The sequence below is a fragment of the Ailuropoda melanoleuca genome, chromosome 1, assembly GCF_002007445.2.
Source record: "Ailuropoda melanoleuca isolate Jingjing chromosome 1, ASM200744v2, whole genome shotgun sequence".
Lineage (NCBI taxonomy): Eukaryota > Metazoa > Chordata > Mammalia > Carnivora > Ursidae > Ailuropoda > Ailuropoda melanoleuca.
Genome location: NC_048218.1, coordinates 198,043,654 through 198,062,919, shown reverse-complemented (window position 1 = coordinate 198,062,919; position 19,266 = coordinate 198,043,654). Strand labels below are relative to the sequence as shown.

The 19,266-nt window shown below is 44.6% G+C and overlaps 1 protein-coding gene and 1 long non-coding RNA gene across 6 annotated transcripts in view; both read left to right on the top strand.

Annotated features, from left to right (window-relative positions):
- The first annotated feature begins 172 nt into the window (after positions 1–172).
- On the top strand, positions 173–12,379 carry LOC117795095. 2 transcript variants are annotated; one of them, XR_004618886.1, is made up of 3 exons: positions 173–231; positions 10,360–10,485; positions 12,308–12,379. It is a non-coding gene; the product is annotated as an uncharacterized LOC117795095 (long non-coding RNA). The 2 variants fall into 2 exon arrangements; XR_004618887.1 differs by lacking the exon at positions 173–231 and adding an exon at positions 6,002–6,056.
- A 2,752-nt stretch (positions 12,380–15,131) lies between these two features.
- Positions 15,132–19,266, top strand: part of ZC3HAV1 (zinc finger CCCH-type containing, antiviral 1) — a 61,865-nt gene continuing 57,730 nt past the window's right edge. For all 4 annotated transcript variants that reach the window (XR_004618876.1, XM_034637782.1, XM_034637777.1 and 1 more), the window contains exon 1: positions 15,132–15,477. Coding sequence is in view for 3 of the 4 variants with exons in the window: in XM_034637782.1 (XP_034493673.1) it covers positions 15,170–15,477 (308 nt within the window). In the remaining variant the exon portion in view is untranslated. The remainder of the gene's footprint in view (positions 15,478–19,266) is intronic.

Here is a 19,266-nt window from a genome sequence, read left to right as displayed (position 1 = left end):
AAAGTTTGTATCTCTATTTATGGGTTTACTTTAGGGGAAAACACCGAATTCGAACGACATTCTTTTTCAAAGACGAGTTTCCTGGGAAAGTCATGTTGAGGGACCACTTCCGATTTGGACCGTGTTGGGCTCCATAGCAACCCAGGGCGCTGACTGGCACGTGATCTTGGGCGTCGGGTCTCAGGGAAGCTTGCAAAGAGAATAGCTGAACCGAGGAGTCGGCGCTTATAGGTGGGAGTTCACCCAAATACAATGTCTTATCTACATAGATAAACATAATAAGGAACTGTAATACATATATGTTGATTGAACGACTTAATTTACCTACTTTACTCCTGAACCGAGTTAATACGGCTGCGGGAGGATGAAATCACCGCATTGGGGAATGTTAGAGCTGGAAGGAATCTTAAAGAACGTGCAGTCCAACCTTTGTAACCGAACCGAAGGAGAGTTCGTCCACCCGATGGACAGCACGCCAGTAACAAATGACACGAAGCTTTTGCGGGGAAGAAAGGCTATTTACTGATGTGTCGCCACCCAGGAGAAGGAGGGAATTATGCTCAAAAGTCCCAAACTCCACAGTGCCTTACAAGCAGAGTTTTTAAAGGGTGAGAATTCAGGGTAAGGGTCTCAGGGCCTTGGGTCATGCTGATTGATTACGGATTAAGTCAGTTATAATATTTCCTTTCTTTCTTTCTTTTTTTTTTTTTAAGATTTTATTTATTTATTTGACAGAGAAAGAGACAGCCAGCGAGAGAGGGAACACAAGCAGGTAGTGGGAGAGGAAGAAGCAGGCTCATAGCCGGAGGAGCCTGATGTGGGACTCGATCCCAGAACGCTGGGATCACGCCCTGAGCCAAAGGCAGACGCTTAACCGCTGTGCCACCCAGGCGCCCCAATATTTCCTTTCTTGATCATCTTATCCCCTCTGGCGTCTCCCAGTCTGGTTTCAGTGTGATTGTAGCGAGGTGGTCGTTCTGCTTTAGGGGCTTGGAACTGCAAAACATTCTGAGCAGTTTGCTTTGGTGATGTCATCTCTAGAGTACAAAGTTCTACATCGTGTAACTATCGCTAAGCTGCAAATTATTTTTTTTTCTTGCATACATGGCACATTATGTTTGTTATCTCAGCATCCCACAGACTTTTTGGGAGGCAACTTTATATTATTTCCTGAGGCATTTTTACAGGTTTCTTTAACAGTAACTAAGGACTACATGACTCTGGCTAGAGGCAGCTGTGAGCAATATGTCTAAACTGTGGGGTCTGTCGGCTCTTGCATCCCGACTTTCACCCTGAGGATTAGCAGACTAAGGAACCAACATCTGGAGTATTCTTCCAAGTGTATAGGTAGTTGTGGCATAGTTGAATTACATTACATACCACTCTATACAACTAGCCCTATAGAGACTCATGTATACCATAAGCTCATAAAGGCTACGGATGGTTTCCTAGAATTCTTTCGCATCCTCCTAATCTCCAGCCCTTGCCACTACCACCCATCACTTGGAGAAATAAGTAAATGACTACATACCTTAATTCACTGATATATACACTTTTGTATACTCGAAGATGTCCTTATATTCAGAGATGGGAACATGCATAGACAAGAAATGCACAAATTCACCAGCACTATACTTATATTTCTTTTGGTTCCAAATATTAGAAACATCTCTACTCTTGGTTGAATTTAAAGCAAAATTATTTTTTAGCTCTTCTTCCAGAAGTCGACATATTTTTGTAATTGCTTTATTCCAAAATCATACAAATATTAAACTCATCCTTTTAAACCATATAATTCACTGATTTTTAGTACAAGTATCCCCTGCTTTTTGAAAGTTCATGTTTTGCCACTTCGCTTTTATGGAAAACCTGCAGTAGTAGCTGCTTTTGCTAACTGGAAGAAATCTGAAGAGGGTTTTCGCTTTTACAAAGAAAAGGGAAAATAGCATGCAGCATTTGTTTCACATCAAGAGGGGCAGCTCGCACCTCAGCCGCAAGAGTGGCGCTGCCAAGCTCCTTTACTGGGAACCACACTCAGCATCCCAGCAACAAGCCACCTGAGCTTTAAATTGTGTCTGTGAGCCTCCCTGCTTTATCTAGATTTATTCTGTGCATCTGTTAGCAAGATGTGTCCTAAGGTATCAGAAAAGCCTAAGAGAGGTGATTTTTTGAATTTGGGAGAACTCAAAAATTTTCCCATATAAATTAATAGTAATTGCTGCTGCTGCTGTTGCTGCTTCTTCTTTTTTAAGATTTATTTATTTATTTTAGAGGGAGAGAGTGTGTGTGCCCAAGCAGGGGGAGGGGCAGCGGGAGGGAAATGCAAGCAGATTCCGTGCTGAGCTCAGAGCTTGATGCAGGGCTCAATCCCATGACCCTGAGATCAAGACCTGAGCCAAAATCAAGAGTTGGTTGCTCAACCGACTGAACCCCCCAGGCACCCCAATAGTAATTGCTTCTTTGCTTTAGGACATTTTAGCTTATGAAAGGTTTCACAGGAACACTCTACGTTTCAGATAGCAGGAGAACCTGTATTCACAGAGTTGTGCATCCATCACCACCATGAGATTCCAGAAAACATACATCATCCCAAAAAGAAACCCCACATCCATCAGCAGTCATTCATCATTTCCCTCCACCCTTTAGCCTCCGGCAACCACTAATCTATTTTCTCTCTCAATGGATTGATCTATTCTGAACATTTCATGTAAATGAAGTCACACAGATTTCCACATACCATATTTTGAAATATTGAAAAATTTTAAGTCAGTCTAGCAAACTGTTAGGTAAAATGTTTTTATCCTCCTATCTTGACAAATATACCATCATGAAGAAGGTCAGGTTGCAGTTTAGAATTCTCAGACTTCCCAGAATTCTGTTGCTGGAGATGGCAGCGTGGAGAGAGCCAGCCCTAGCCCTCAGCTGCAAGAGCACCTTGGCTCCATGACCTCTTCACCCCCGGTGTAGCTGCAGGCAGAACGCATAGCTCACAGCAGGCTTCTCTCACCAGGGTTTAAGGGCAGTATTGCCAGTCATGGTATGAACAACCCTGTAGATCTTGCTCAATCTGTTAAAATGATCTCTGATTTCCAGTAGTTTGGGATACTTCTTTTAGCCTCTGAATTCCTGTCGAGGCTGTTTGAACTGTAGCTGTAATTATGAAGGGAAGAATATGGCCTATTGAGTGTACTTGAGAAGAAGCTATTATTCCCAACTACAGCTGAATTTAAGGTGTTACGAAACCTACGATAAGATAGACACACAAAAGCTGATTGCATGGGTAAGAGGCAGAGTTGGAACTGGCAACTTTATTGCAGTTGCAATAGAACAGAAGTTTCTGAGAGACTAACAAAATAACCCAGACTGTGATGGTGGTTGTGTGACTATGTAAATTTACTAAAAAATGATTAATTGTACGCACTAAACAGGTAGATTTTATGATACATAAATTGAACCTTGCCAGATCTATGGGTTTTTAAAGAAGATTTATTTATTTATTTTGGAGCGAAAGAGAGAGAGCACCCTGCATTGGGCTCCACACTGGACATGGAGCCTACTTTAAAATACATAAATAAATAGAAATAAATAAAAAGTTGGAGAGATAAATTGTTAAAAATCAAATGGTATAAAAGAAGAACCCTCAGCATTTCTGTTACAGAACCATAAAGACTCTGAATAGTCATCAGCTCTACTGAGTGCTATTAGTTTTGTTGTCTTTTGTTCACTAATTTCATGAATAGTCTACTTTACCATCAAAAAGAATATTTTAAAAACCAAACTTTAGGGGCGCCTGGCTGGCTCAGTCAGTGGTGCATGCTGATTCAATCTTGGGGTTGTGAGTTTGAGCCCCATGTTGGGTGTAGAGATTACTTAAAAATAAAATCTTAAAAAAAGAAACCCAAATTTTATTCCACTCCCTTCACTAGGTGATCTGGGCTTATGGGGAAAGGACCTTGTTTGACTGCTCTAAGCAAGAGCAAGATGACTCTTGGATTATGCATTTGAAAATATACTCTTTAAAGAAATATGTTTTTCAATTATTTTAAAATAACTTATTTTTTCTTATACAAAAGTGCTCCATACTCATCATGGAAATTTTGGAACATATTGAGAATTAAAATGAAGAAAATAAGTTATCTATAAATTTAAAACCAAGAAATGACACCTTTTAACATTTTCCTTTTTAAAATGTGAGTTAGGGATGTCTAGTTGGCTCGGTCATTGGAGTGTGAGACTCTTGATTTCAGGGTTGTGAGTTTAAGCCCCATGTTGGGGATAGAGCCTACTTACAAAAAAAAAAAAAGTGATTTAACCAGTACTAACAGGTAATATAGTCATGGCTGAGCTGCTGATAAATTGGAGAACTAGATAATAGGAAATCTGTGGGTAGTAATTGTTGAAATTAGGTGATGAGTATGTGTTTATTTACCATTCTATTTTTATATAGAACATTTCCATAATCAAATTTTATTTTTTTTATTTTTAAAAACACTTATTTATTTATTTGAGAGGGAAAGAGCATGCGGGGGGTGGGGGTGCAGAGGGAGAGGAACAAGCAGACTCTGTACTGAGTGCAGAGCCCCATGTGGGGCTCCATCCCATGACCCTGAAATCATGACCTGAGCTGAAATCAGGACTCGGGCACTTAACTCACTGAGCCACCCATTAGTCTGCTAATCTAAATTTTAAAAGAGACATCTGTTTGAAAACTCCCAAATTCTTCTGTGTGAACAAATTTTTAACTGGTATGAGTTAGAGACACAGGAGTCCATATTTATTCCAACATGCAAGGTAACGTGCATTTATACCCATTAAAACTAAATGGCTTTATCTATATGAGATTACTGAGAAAAATAATTGTCAACCTCTGATTGCTAATGTAATTATTTATTTGGTGGAGAGATAATGGCAAATTAGAAAGCAATATAAACATAATAAAATGTAAACAGGAAAAATACGAGGGGTTGGGATCCATTGAGCCCTGAGAGAAGGGACTGTGTCAGCCCGCTGCTGAGGTGAAGAATCCTGGGAAGATCCCTTTCAGTTAATCCCCTACCGCTGAAGGCAGCCAAAAACAAGAGCTGAAGGTAACATAGGATTGGGTGCCCTTTCTTTCTTTCTTTGGTTTGTGTGGTTTTGAGTCAGCAGAACCTGGATTTAAACTCTGCCTCCCCTGTTTCCTACCTATGTGACCTTGAGCAGGTTACTGAACCTCTATGTGTTTTAGGTTTATTCCTCTGTAAATAAAGGAAATAAAATCCACCTCACAGATTTGCTCAAGACTCACCTGAGATCGTTTATAAGCAAAAGGCAGTATAACGTAGTGGATACGTGTGTAACCTCAGGAGGCAGACTACTTGGGTTCAGTTCTTGGTTCTGTCACTTGCTTTAGCTGTGTGACCTGGGCAGGTAACTTAACCTCTTTGGACTTCAGTTTCTCACCTGTAAAAAGAAAATGATAATAGTTTCTCCCTCCTAGGTTCATCGGTTATGAAGGTTAAATGAATTATATATAGAAAGCATTTAGAATAGTGCTGGGTCATGAGTGCCTTGGTGGCTCTGTTGGTTAAAACATCCAGCTCTAGATTTTGGCTCAGGTTATGATCTTAGGGCTGTGGATTGAGCCCTGTATCGGTTGTGCTGGGTGTGCCAGTGCGTGAAGCTTGCTTGGGATTCTCTCTCTGACCCTCCCTGCCTCTTTTAAAAAAAAAAAAAAAGAGAGAGAATAGTGTGAGGTGCACTGTAAATGCCTTTATATATGCTTCAATCTTCATATTTTTTTATTGAGATATAATTTGCATGTGATGAAATTCACTATTTTAAAATACACAATTTAGTGTTTTTTTAGTATATTCATAAAATTGTACATCATCATTATCTTACGTTATTTTATTTTTTAAAAGATTTTACTTATTTATTTGAGACAGAGAATGAGCGAGCAAGAGAGCATGAGCAGTGGAGGAACCGAGGGAGAAGGAGAAGCAGACTGCCCACTGAGCAGGGAGCCCGATGTGGGACTCTATCCCGGGACTCCAGGATCATGACCTGAGCTGAAGGTAGATGCTTAACCGACTGAGCCACCTACGTGCCCTCCATTATCTAATTTTAGAACATTTTCATCACCCTGAAAAGAAACCTTTACCCATTAACAGTCACTCTCCATTCCCCTTTTCTCTCCTAGTCCCTGACAACCATTGATTATTTTCTGTCTGTATGGATTTGCCTATTCTGGACATTTCATAAAATGGAGTCATGCAGCATGTAGTCCTTTATGTGTGGCTTCTTTCACTTAGCATGTTTTTTTTTTTTAATTTTTATTTTTAAATTCTACATCCAATGTGGGGCCTGAACTCATGACCCTGAGATCAAGAGTCACATGCTCTACCAACTAAGCCAGCCAGGCGCCCCTTTCATGTAGCATGTTTCTAAGGCTCATCCATGTGATATCATACACTAATACTTCATTCCTTCTGACAGCTGAATAATATTCCATTGTATGGACATGCCATGTGTGTTTAAGCCTTCATATTATTTCAAGCACATAACACGTAGTAAATGCTTAGAACCTGGTTGTCTTGTCACCTAGTGCCTTGGGGTTCAGGGCATAGCCTAAATCGTGTTCCATCCCAGGTGGAATAGTAGTCGAGGAAGAAGCCCAAGCTATGAATACCCACCCGGATGCAGCCTGGTGCTGGGCCTCTCTTTGCCTGCCATGCACAGTCCTGCCTTGACCTTCCGTACATGGGTCTCAGAAACCTCAGGTTCCCTGTTCTCTCTCTCTAGCCACACACAACTTGGTAAGCGGTTCTAGTTCCCAGTCCCTCTCATCTGCTCTCTTCACTTAATCCATGGTTTTAGTTCTCCTCTGGACCCGTTTCCTTAAACTGTCCACATCACTTTGTGTTTAGGACCTTTGTTACAGCATGTGTTTGTGTATATTATATTAATTATCCATTGCTGCATAATAGCTCACCCCCAAACTGAACAGCTTTACAATCAATATTCTTTTTTTTTAAAGATTTATTTATTTATATTAGAGCGAGCAGGGGGAGGGTAGAGGGAGAGAGAGAAAGCGGGAGAAAGGGAGAGAAGCAGACTCCCCACTGAGTGCAGAGCCCAATGTCGGGCTCGATCTCACAACCCTGAGATCATGACCTGAGCTGAAACCAAGAGTCAGAGGCTCAATGGACTGAGCCACCCAGGTGCCCCTATAGTCAGTATTCTTATCACACATGGCTTCTGCCAAGCAGCTCAGCTGTGTGGTTCTGGCTCAGAGATTTTCCTGAGGTTGAAGTCAAACTGTCAGCTGGGACTGTACTCACTGGACATCTTGCCCGGAGCTGACGGATTCCATTCCAAGGGGTTCACCCGCCAGCCTGGCAAGTTGGTGCTGGTTGTTGGTGGGAGGCCTTCGTTACCTGCTGCATGGACCTCTCCATAGGGCTGCTTGATGGTCCATACAACATCACGACTGGCTTCCCCAGAGGGAGTGATGGAAGCACGAACAAGGAGGAGGTCACAATGTTTTTTGTGAAGTACCCTTGGAACTCAGACTGTCATTTCTGTAATATCCTGTTGATTACACAGATCAGTCCTGTTTAGTGTGGGAGGGGACTACATACGGGTGCAAATGCAGGAGGAGTCAGCCTACTACATGGGGCCACTGTCACCAAATCAGCCCCACCTCTGGATTACTACCGCCTACTGCATCTGCTTTCAGACTAGCCTCACCAGGTGAAGGTTTGCAGCCTGAAGTTCCTCATTTGAATACCACCAAAGCAGGAACTGTAAATTCATCCTCACGGAGGAAAATGGTCCTTCTCACGCTCAGGTTGACCTGTCCGCCTGCACCTACCTAAAGCCCCATCCCTTCCCAGTTCAGGTAAATCCCCTCTGCTTGCTCCATACCTTTGCCCTCCCCTGTCTGGTGACTACTGCCTCCCTTGACTTCCAACATGTCCTAGAGAACATCTGTTTGCCATGGACTTTGGACATTCCATCTGACTCAACCCTCTGATGTTTATGTACTTTTAATTTCTATGACTTAGCGTAGCTGACTCACCACTGCCGGGTGCATATTTTGCTTCCCTTTCTGATTGGTGGTTCAGTTTTCATGTAGCCTGGTATCACACTAACACGCCCCAGCAACTGCAGCTTTGCACTCTCCCCAGATTTATTCCTTTGAAATGTTCACATTTACCCAGATCGTCCACTAAAACAACAGCAATAAACAAGCAAACAAACAAACAAAAAATCTCTCTCTCTGGCTACCTGAATAATTTCTCACCCCTTCCCCCTGTCCCCTGTCCCTCTCCACTTCTCTCTTCTCCTTTCCTGTCAGTCCTCTAAAATGAGCTATCTAGGGGCACTCTCAGTTGGTAGAGCATCCAACTCTTGGCTTCTGCTCAGGTTCCTGGGATCAAGCCCAGTATTGGGCTCTGTGCTCAACGTGGAGTCTGCTGGAGATTCTCTCTCCCTCACCCTCTCTACCCACTCACACTCTAAATAGATACATAAATAAACCTTAAAAAAAATAAAATGAGCTATCTTTTTTTTTTTTTTTTTTTTAAGAGAGAGAGTGCTTATGAGCTTGGTGGAGGGGAGGGAATGATAGCCCATGAAAAGTGATGTTGAGATGCCTAAATTTTTTGGGGGTACAGTAGATGAAATGATTAAAAGAGTAAAAAAAAGGGGGAGGGGACACCTGGCTGGCTCAGTTGGTGGAGGATGCGACTCTTGATCTGAGTGTTGTTAGAGCCCCACGTTGGGTGTAAAGATTATTTAAAAAAAAAAAAAGATTCAGAAAAGTGGATCCGTTATGTTAGGCCAGCAGAAGACCCACCCAGGGACTAGGCTCAGAGGAATCCCATTTATCAGGGCTATCAGGAGTGCACTGGTGAGAGGGACACTGACATCACTAAGAAGCTCGGTGGTGCTTTCCCCGTAGGACATAACTGATGGAAGGAGGGGCTGTCCTAGGACTTGGCTCACTGATAGTGATGGGGATGATAGGACCCTGATGTAATATAGCCCACATGATGGCCCTTAACTACAGAAGCCAGGGGTTTGTAAATTCAGAGTAGCAGCCAGTGGTCCCGACCAGTGGCAAGTTTCAGAGGTTTTGAACAGAACAGAATTTCCCTAGGACGAAAGTAGATGGGTAGCCAGCGAAATACTGCTTCCCATGTATTATCCAAAAAGAACAGGATTAATAAGCAGGACAGTGAGGAAGACAGTCACCCCAATAAAAGTTCACAATTCCTTGCCCAGTTTCCGTTCCTGAACCTGTGTTCAGACAGAAACCAGGGACCAAAAATGTGGCCAGGTCCCCAGGGAGAAGGATCTAACACTATGGCAAGAATGAACTGTAATAGTTGCTCCAATCCTTCCCCAAAGAGATCTCAACATGTATATGGATGACAGAACACTGGGGAAAGGGAATGTGAGAAGGTGGAGGAACCTTAGAGTATCCTCCAAACTGGGAAGGCACTTTGAGACCAAAACATGAAGGAGCCAACTCCATATAGTTCACACAGAGTTTTATTCTGGGTGACTTATGGACAGGGGGTCGGGCTGGTGATGATCCGAGGCTAAGCAGCTATTCTCTGCAAAGTTAAGATTTAATTCATGGATTTTATAAAGAGAGGGGATGTGAGAGAGAGCATAGCAGTAAGATCAAAATGTATACATTAACATGATTAATTACGAACAGTAATTATCCTCCTGGCATCTCTGTACTTCAGGAGGAGAATACTATGTAACCAATGCTTGTATCTCTGTTAGTGAGCTGGGGACTGTGACAGATTTCCTAGTGCTCTCCCTGCAGGACGTGATCACAGAAATGTACCTCATTTTATAAGGGGTTAGGAATAAGTGGTGCTGGACTGGCCATTGAACTGACATAGTTAAGATGGCGGGCCAAAGATAGAGTCACTCTGGCCATACCAGACATTTGGATGACTGTTGTGTACAAGGTCATAGGTCAATTGATACCCTGAGACCTGAATGCCCCCTTGTTAGAATGAGGGCAAATGGATTCCCGAAAAGAACCAACTCATGGTGAGTCTTCTGGGTCTATGGACTCACTGGTTGTCATTTCCCTCATCCCTAAATGTGTAGTTGCGACTGACATTCCTGGAAGTTGGACTAACCCTCACATTACTTCCTTGTCCTGTAGCATACGGGTTATCACAGTAGAGAAGGCCAAGTGGAAGCAGCTGACGCCACACCTGTTCCCCCCAGGCCAATATTGTATCCATAAAATAGCATTGCATTCCAGGAGTGGGGGGGCAGAGATTAGTGGCACTCTAAGATATTGCAAAGATGAAGAAATGTTGCTATCTCTGTTTAACTGGCCAGCGTTGACCCTGCAGCCACTGGATGGACCTAGAGAATGACCACAGACTACTGGGAGGAAGTAATATCGGTCAATACCAGCTGTGCCAGACATGATGTCTCAACTGGAGCAGAGCTCTGCAGCCTCAGGTATGTGGTTTGTGGCCACTGATTTGGCAAATGCATTCTTCACATCCCATTCAGGAAAGAGGATCAGACGTAGCTCATATTCCCAGGGTGGCTCAGTCAGTTAAGCTTCTAACTCCTGGTTTCAGCTCAGATTATGATCTCAGGGTCATGAGATTGAGCTCCATGTGGGGCTCCGCACTCTTTGTGGAGTCTGCTCCAGGATTCTCTTTCTCCTTCTGCCCCTCCCTCTGCTCACGAGTGCTCTCCCTCTCTCAAATAAATAAATAAGTAAAAATTCTAAAAAAGAGAAATAGTTCATATTCCCACAGAATGGATAACAAGCATTTACCGTTTGCCACAGGGCTATGTTCACTCTTCAGTCTGCTGTCGTGATACAGTCTGAAGAGAACTAGAGCATTCGGACTTCCCACGTAACATCACATTGACCCATTACATGGATGATAATGTGCTGCTTGGGCAGGATGATCCTACAAAGATTTGGTGACCTGCCACTTCACCAAAGATTCTAGAAGTCTGATGGTCAGCAGCATGCTGGGACATTTCCTTCTAAGTAAAAGACAAGTTGTTGCATCTCCTATCCCTTACTGGAAAGAAGGAAGCCCAAAGCTTGTTAGGAATCTTTGGATTCTTGAGGAAACACATTCCACACCTAAGAACAATCCTGCTGCCCAAGTACTGGGTTCCATGAAAAGCTGTTGGCTGTGAGTGGACCCAGAGCAGGGGTAGCTTCACAGTAGGTCCAGGCTGTGATACAAATAGCGCTTCCATTTGAGTTGTGTAATCTAGCAGAGCCTCTAGTGTTGGGGGAGTCAGCAATGGAATAAATGTGGCATTTAATGCAAGTCCCAGTAGAAGAATCACAATGTAGATCCCTGGGATTATGGAACAAGCTCATGCCAACTGTGGTGAAGAATTACACCCCTTCAGAAAAGCAGCTCCTAGCTTGGCACTGGGCCCTGGAATAGGATGTGTCCAATAGGACACATCAAGTCATAAAGTCAGGGAGGCCTAGCATTAAAGCCATCATAAGATGACACTGGTATCTCTGGGACTGAGCGCAAGCAGGACCAGAGGGTGCAGGCAAGATGCAAGAGTCCATAGTGCTCATAGCCCACATGTCCATGTCACTCACTGTGCTTGTCCCCGCACCCCTGTCCTAGCTTACACCTATGGTCATATGAGGAGGTCCCACATAACCAGTAAGGAGGAAGGAAAAGCCCAAGCTGAGGGTTATGAATGAACATCTCAGGATGCAGTGCAAGCTGAAAATGGTGGCTGTAGTATAGTCTCACTTGGGGGGAGGTCTTGAAAAACAGTGGTGGAGGAAAATCTTGCCAGTTGGAAGAGCTTTGAGATGTGCACCTGGTCATCCACTTAGTTTGGAAGCAGAATGGCCCAAAGTTAGAACATCTGTGTGCTCATGAGCAGAGATGTGGCTGGTGGGTGGAGCATCAGAAAGAAAGACACTGGAAAATAGGAGACAAGAAAATATGGAATAGAAGTATGTGGATGAACATATAGGAGTGGACACAAATGGGGTGTCATTTGTATCACGTTAAGGCCCATGAGTAAGTATCTATTACAAAAGATGTGCCAACTAGACAAAATAACTTGACCAATTAACCTAGGCAACCTTTGTCAGAGCCCCCTCTACCTTCACTGTTGCATATGGGTACCTGAACGAAGAAACTATGGTGGTAGAGATGGAGGGGAGACAAAAACCTAACAGCATGGATGGTCATTTGCTAAAATATAGCTACTGCTCCTACTGAATATCTAATCTCACAGCCATAAAGACCAATGCAAAGCTGTATTCCTTCAGGAGACCAAGGGGATACTTGGTGACCTGCTGACTACACTGGGCCTCTTTTCTCCTGGAAGGGTCAGCTCTCACAGGAACAGACACTCATTCCAGGTATGTGGTTGCCTTTCTCCTGACTGCAGGGACTCAATAACACCATTCTCTGGGGGCTTAAATACCACCTGGTCTACACACATGGGATTTCACAAAGCTTCACATCTGACCAGAAGACCCTCTTTGTGGCACAGAAGGTTGGGGAGCGGGCCCATGAACCTGGGGCCCACTGATCACATTACATACCTCACCAACCCAGAAGCTGCTGGATAGGTCAAGTATTGGAATGGCCAATAAAGATGGAGTTGAAGCTTCAGTATGGAGGCAATACACTGCAGTGATGATGTTTCCCCCAGGACATCATGGTGTATGCCTTCAATCAGACAACTTAGTTTGATGCTGTGTCCCCAACAGAAAGAATCCATGGGTTGGGAAACAATAAGTGGAATCCATGAGTGGCCCCAGGTAGCATCATTCCAGTGACCCAGTGGGCTTCTTTTTCCCTGCAACTCTGGGCTCTACAGAGTTAGAGGTCTTGGTCCCCAAAAGGGGCACGTTCTTACCTGGGGCATAGCAAAGTTCCCATTGGACTACAAGTTATGGTTACTACCAAGCGCTTTGGCCTCCTAATGGTCAGAGACTAGCAGGTAAGATAAAGAATCCCTGCCTTATCAGAGGTCATTGACCCCATCAGTAGGAGGAGTTAGGGCAGCTGTTAGACGGTGGGGACAGAAAGGGCTCTGTGTGGATTCTGGTGACTTTTCTGGGTGTCAGTTGGCACTCTTTTGCCCAACTGTGACTGTGAATGAAGACAAGAACAGTAACCGTGGCCTGAGAAGGTCCTTGGACCCCTTAGGCACTAGGCCTTGGGGTACTCTCCCAGGGAAGCTAAGATGGGAGCTGAGGATGAGGAGAATTAAAATGGATAGTGGTGGAGAGCTATGATGAGGACCATTGTAGTGACAGAGGCTAGAGTTCATACCATGAAGTTCCCTCTTCTAAGTTTCCTTTCAGGGTCAGTGGCCCCTGAGAGCCCCGAGGGAGCTGTTCCCTGAGTATGGATGGAGAAACAGAACCACGCATTGTACAGGGTGGACTAGAGCGGACACAGTGTGTCACTCAGACGCCCCCGTCGAGTCAGGGCTTGCTGCCCAACTGCAAGAAGACATGTTTAGCTGAGAGCCTCCAGTTTTAGCTCCTTCAGGATCTGCTTGTGCTCCCTCTCTCTCTGACTCAACTAAATAAAATCTTAAAAAGAGAGAGAGAGAGACCATGCTCCTCCAACTGAGCCAGCCAGGCACTCCCATTCTGAAGAATTTCTAAGTTGACAATCAAGTTGTGTCATTTAAACAAAACCCTATCTGATCAATGACCCATTTATTTTACTTGGGAGAGTGTTGGGAGGAAACCTTTTCCCTCTTCCAACTTGGATACAGTGGTTGGAGATCTGCAAATTAACTGACAACAGACAGATTAACAGGAGAAAAGACAAGGTTTATTTTCACTTTGGGAGGTGGGGGGAGCTCCCAGTAGTGGAAAAGTCCTGGAATAGCCGAAGTTTATATACCTCAATTTAACAAAAGAGTTTATTTTGGGGCTTCAATGGGAGAGTGTAGAAGGTTCTTTTGGGCTTTCTGATGTTAATGGAATGGGCAGTCTGTCTCTACTAGGCAACTGAATTAGCAGGAAGCTCCCTTTGAAGGGGTTAATGGTAGCTGTCAGGAGGCTCCACTTTGAGATAAGAGAATTTCAGATAACATTTCTTTATGCATTTTATGTAGCTCGAATGTTTTCACCTCAAAATAGTCTTTATACCGACCCTGGGGGTCCTAGAGGGTCTCCACAAGGGGTAAGGCCTTGTCCAAACATCTAAAGAGGGGAACCCACCTGTGATCTTGGCAAACGTCTAAGCACTCCTGCGATCATTTGCTGTTGGGAATTAAGTGGTACCTGCGGCACCCGTTACCGATCGCAGGCAAGAAAGTGTCAAGAAGTGTTTCTTCTAAAAGCTTTTGAAAAGGTAAACAAAACAAAACAACCCCCCCCCAAAAAAACAACAAAAAAAAAGGAAGAGCAAGCATCGCTGTTTTTAAGAAGGCATGGTGCTGGGTTCGGTTGTGGCCGGGTGGACCACCATCTGGGGCGTGGGGCCAGATATGGGGAACCTCGGGTAGCATCCAGGTTCCACCTTGATGGCTGTTTGCTCGAGTTACTTCCTCAAGTACAGATTGAGAATAATAGTATCTAACCCTTTGGAGTCGCTGACAAGATTCAATTATTGAGGAGGTAGGGCGCCCAGCTCCGCACGAGCGCTCGCTAGGGTCTGTGCTTTCCCGGAATGGGTGGGGTGGAGAACAGAAACCTCCTCAAGGGGGCTCCCAAGACTCGCGTCATTCGTCACTTGGGCTGGCTTATAAAAACTCCACCAGAGCTCCAGATCAGTTTTAGTTTCTCTTCTTTCGGAAGAAGCCTCGTCGAACCCAGCTGGGGAACGTCACCCTCACGGAGCCCAGAAGCTTCCGAGGGTTCGGGCGGGTGCGGCGGTGGCCCGCAGATCTGCGAGCGCCGTTCGCTTTCTTTCCATTCCGCTGCCGTCGCGGCTGACTTGCAGTCTGGCACGGGGATCGGGTCGGTGAGTTCTGGCCTCTCGACCCGGGGCCGAGCGGGAAAGCGAAACCGCTGGATTCAGCTAACGGCGGCAAGGAGCGCGCGCTCGCTGGCCCGGGGCGTGCCTGGCCGAGCGCCGCCCGCGCTCGCCCCCGGACTCCTGTAAGTTTCGATTCTCCCGGGAGCAGAGTCCCGCGCCGCGGCGGGTTAGCGCAGTGCGCCATGGCGGACCCGGAGGTGTGCTGCTTCATCACCAAAATCCTGTGCGCCCACGGGGGCCGCATGGCCCTGGACGCGCTGCTCAAAGAGATCGCGCTCTCCGAGGGGCAGCTCCGCGAGGTGCTGGAGGCGGCTGGGCCCGACCGCTTCGTGCTGTTGGAGACCGGAGACAGGGAAGGAGTCACCAGGTCCGTGGTGGCCACCACCCGCGCCCGGGTCTGCCGTCGCAAGTTCTGCCAGAGACCCTGCGAAGACCTGCACCTCTGCAAGCTCAACCTGCTGGGTCGGTGCAACTATTCGCAGTCGGAGCGGTGAGTGCGCGGAGAGGGAGGGGTGGCTGCTGCCCAGGGCCGGGATCTAGGAGCACTGTCAGGGCTGCTGCTCCGCGAGGGGCGCGCCCTCGGGGGGACCTCGTACCTCCAGCTCGCGCCTCTGCTTCTGAGGGAGAGCCCCTGCTCCGCCCGCGCTTCTGCTCCCGGCGGTTCCCTTGCGCCCAGAGCCTCCAGACCTGTCCTCGAATTTGGCTAACTCCATATCGCCCCGGGGAAGACCACGCTTAACTCTCCACCTCCGGAGGAATACAGCTCTTTTGGGTCAGCCTGGGTCTAGAGCATTTCGAGGCAGGTTTGGGAACGAAGGAAAATGCCTGCACTGTGTGGAATCTTGAGTCTTTCGCTCCCTGCTACCGTCGTCCCCAGGCAGGTTGCGTCCTCCGCACCCGGATTGTCTGTGCTGTAGCGAGCTGGCCCTGCCCTTGGCCCTCCATTCCTAGCCATCTCCATGCTCCTCATTATCACTTTTCTGATCTCCGACGCTAGTCCGCACCACCTGACCAGAATGCGCCTCGTCAAGGTTACGGTGAGGTAGTGTCCTCTGCCAGCGCTCCTGCCCCAAGGTCTCCGTGGTTTCTTGAGCTGGTGACTGCCCGCTCTTGGGACCACTTTGAAAGAGTGCGCCCTATCTCTCAGGCAGCTGTTCCTGGGTTTCCACTTGTTCAGTTTTTGCCTCCTAAATATAGTGTGCCCCGAGGTGTGGGTTAAGCCATTTGACCTGTCTTCCCAGTCTCTCCCAAAGAGAGCTCACTCCCTTGGGTTCAGCTGTCACATCTACAAAGATGGCTTCCATGTGTATATCGGCTGCCTCCGCCTTCCTGCTACATCTGAGTTCTTTCTCTCCCAGTGTCCGAGCAACATCTGTACCTGAATAGGCTGCCAGTCAGTCACACTCGTCTTCTTTCCTCCAGGGCAGGGTCTTTGGCATTGCCCCAAGCCCTTCTTCACCCTTCACAATACCTTCATTACCAAGCCTTTTTCTTGAAGGCTCCTATCCTCTTCCTGTTGGTTCCCCATTCCATCCTGCTTCTGATTGAATGCTTGGTCAATTAGTGAATGATTCTCTCTGACCATAGTCTTTCTCCCCATCTTTTCTGTCCCTGTGCACTTTTGCTCAATTATTTTTCTTGTTATACCACTTTTCACCCTTGGCCCCTCCTTAAAAACTTTTAAGTGGTGTCTTGGTGTCCAAAATGGTGGCCATCAATTTTTTGATCTTGTGCTTGTTAGCAAAAACCTTTGGATTACCCACCCCCAGTATATGTGTAGTAAAGCATACAAAAGACCGGTGTTTTAAATGGATGAAGTAGAGGAGATAATATTTAAAACAATTTTTTTTATGACAAACTTAAGATTTTTAAAAAGTGCCGAATGTGCTCCATTATTAAAAAAAATACTTATTGAATATGTTGTGAGGCTCCAGTTTGAAATCTGTTTCTAAGTTTTGGTAAATTATAAATGAGTATAGAGGGAATCCTCAAAGTCACAGCAACCCAGGAAATCTGGGAGGAGGAAAGGAGGGCAGGGGGCGGAGGATAGAAAAGGAAGGAACATTCTAGTACTATACTGAATAACAACAGAGTTGGAAGGATTTATCTTTTTTTTTTTTTTGGTGCTTTTCTGTTCTGTTACTAAAAATTCTTCACCTAGTGTTGGCTTTTAGTTTTAAATACATATATCTTTTTTTTTTTAAGATTTTATTTATTTATTTGACAGAGATAGAGACAGCCAGTGAGAGAGGGAACACAAGCAGGGAGTGGGAGAGGAAGAAGCAGGCTCATAGCGGAGGAGCCTGATGTGGGGCTTCGATCCCATAGCGCCGGGATCACGCCCTGAGCCGAAGGCAGACGCTTAACCGCTGTGCCACCCAGGCGCCCCTTAAATACATATATCTTTTATGTTTTAATTTTTTACTCTAGATATTTTCAGAATATACTAAAGTAGAGAAAAGAGAATGATGAACTGCTATGTACCCATCATTTCAATTCAACAGTTTTCAAAATATGGCCAGTCTTGTTTCATTTATTTCCCCCTCCCCATCCCTGTCCCCAGTTCCTAACGTGTTATCTTAAACCAAATCCCAGAGATTATGTGTTCCATAAATCCTTTAGTATCTCTAAAGGGTAAGGACTCTATTTTATTAACGTAACCACAGTACAACAAGCACAAGTTTTTCCAGTTACAATTTTAATATAATCTAATATACAGTTGGCATTCAAATTTCCCTGATTGTCTTATAATAGGACTTGCATTTTCAGGAAGAAACCTGCAGAGACATAATCCATGATTGTTTAAATATGTTACATATCCAATATATTTAGAAACTTTCAATTTCTTATACACAATATGCTTAGACACTTTCATTTAGTTTTGTTTTGTTTTAGAAACTTCAGTTTTTTTGTTTTATAAATATTATTATGGTATTTTTATGTGTGTGGTTTGAAACATCAAAACCATTTTTTTTAAAGATTTTATTTATTTATATGACAGAGAGAGACAGCCAGCGAGAGAGGGAACACAAGCAGGGGGAGTGGGAGAGGAAGAAGCAGGCTCCTAGCGGAGAAGCCTGATGTGGGGCTCGATCCCAGAACGCTGGGATCGCGCCCTGAGCCGAAGGCAGATGATTAACGACTGCGCCACCCAGGCGCCCCCATCAAAACCATTTTTAAACTCCTAAATTGGGTTGTTAACCAGCATTTTTATGTATTTTAAAAGGGGAGATTTAATACAGGGATAATTTGGTCTATTCAAATTTGGATGGATCCTTTGGGGAATTCATTGAAGTCTTTTTTTTTTTTCCCCTTTTAGTGAAGTGACAAATTCTTCTTACATTTATCGGTCTAGTTGTATTTTTTATTTCCTTTTTCATCACTTTTGAATTAGAGAATTACAAATTTCTAATCCATTAAAGTGTATTGTGTCCTCAAAATAGGGCCCTTGGGAGAAATTTTTTTTGACTCAAAACCTAGAAAATATGTTTATTCCCCAAGTATGTTTTAAAAATATTCCCCCTTCTTAGAAATTTATAAAATCTTTTTTTTTTTAAAGATTTTATTTATTTATTCGACAGAGATAGAGACAGCCAGTGAGAGAGGGAACACAAGCAGGGGGAGTGGGAGAGGAAGAAGCAGGCTCATAGAGGAAGAGCCTGATGTGGGGCTCGATCCCATAACGCCAGGATCACGCCCTGAGCCGAAGGCAGACACTTAACCGCTGTGCCACCCAGGCGCCCCAGAAATTTATAAAATCTTCTAAAAAAAGTCTTAGGACTTTCTTGACCAGTTGATACTCATATCAATTGCCTGAGGTCAGTTTGCATTTTGCTGGAATTATAAAATTTCTTTTATACTGCTCTCTATAAAAATTCCTTTATATTCATAGATAGGACTTCTCCTTCTATCCTGCAGTTCTAGTCTTTCTTACATTGCTTTTATTATTATTTTTTAAAATATTTTATTTATTCATTAGAGAGTCAGAGCACTCTATTTATTTATGCCAATTCCAGGGGCACAGCAGGGGAGCCTGATGCGGGGACTCCATCCCAGGACATTGGGATCATGACCTGAGCCACCTAGGCTCCCCTCTTACATTGCTTTTAGCTGTGCACGTTAGTCAACAGTGCTTGCTTCAATGTGAGGTATTCACTTGTTCTCTTACATCGGTTCGGATGTTTCTGTTTGCTTTGCCGAAATATATGCCCACACATGAAGTTCTAATCCCAGTTCTGATCCAGACAGTAACTACCATTTATTGAACAAATAATTATGT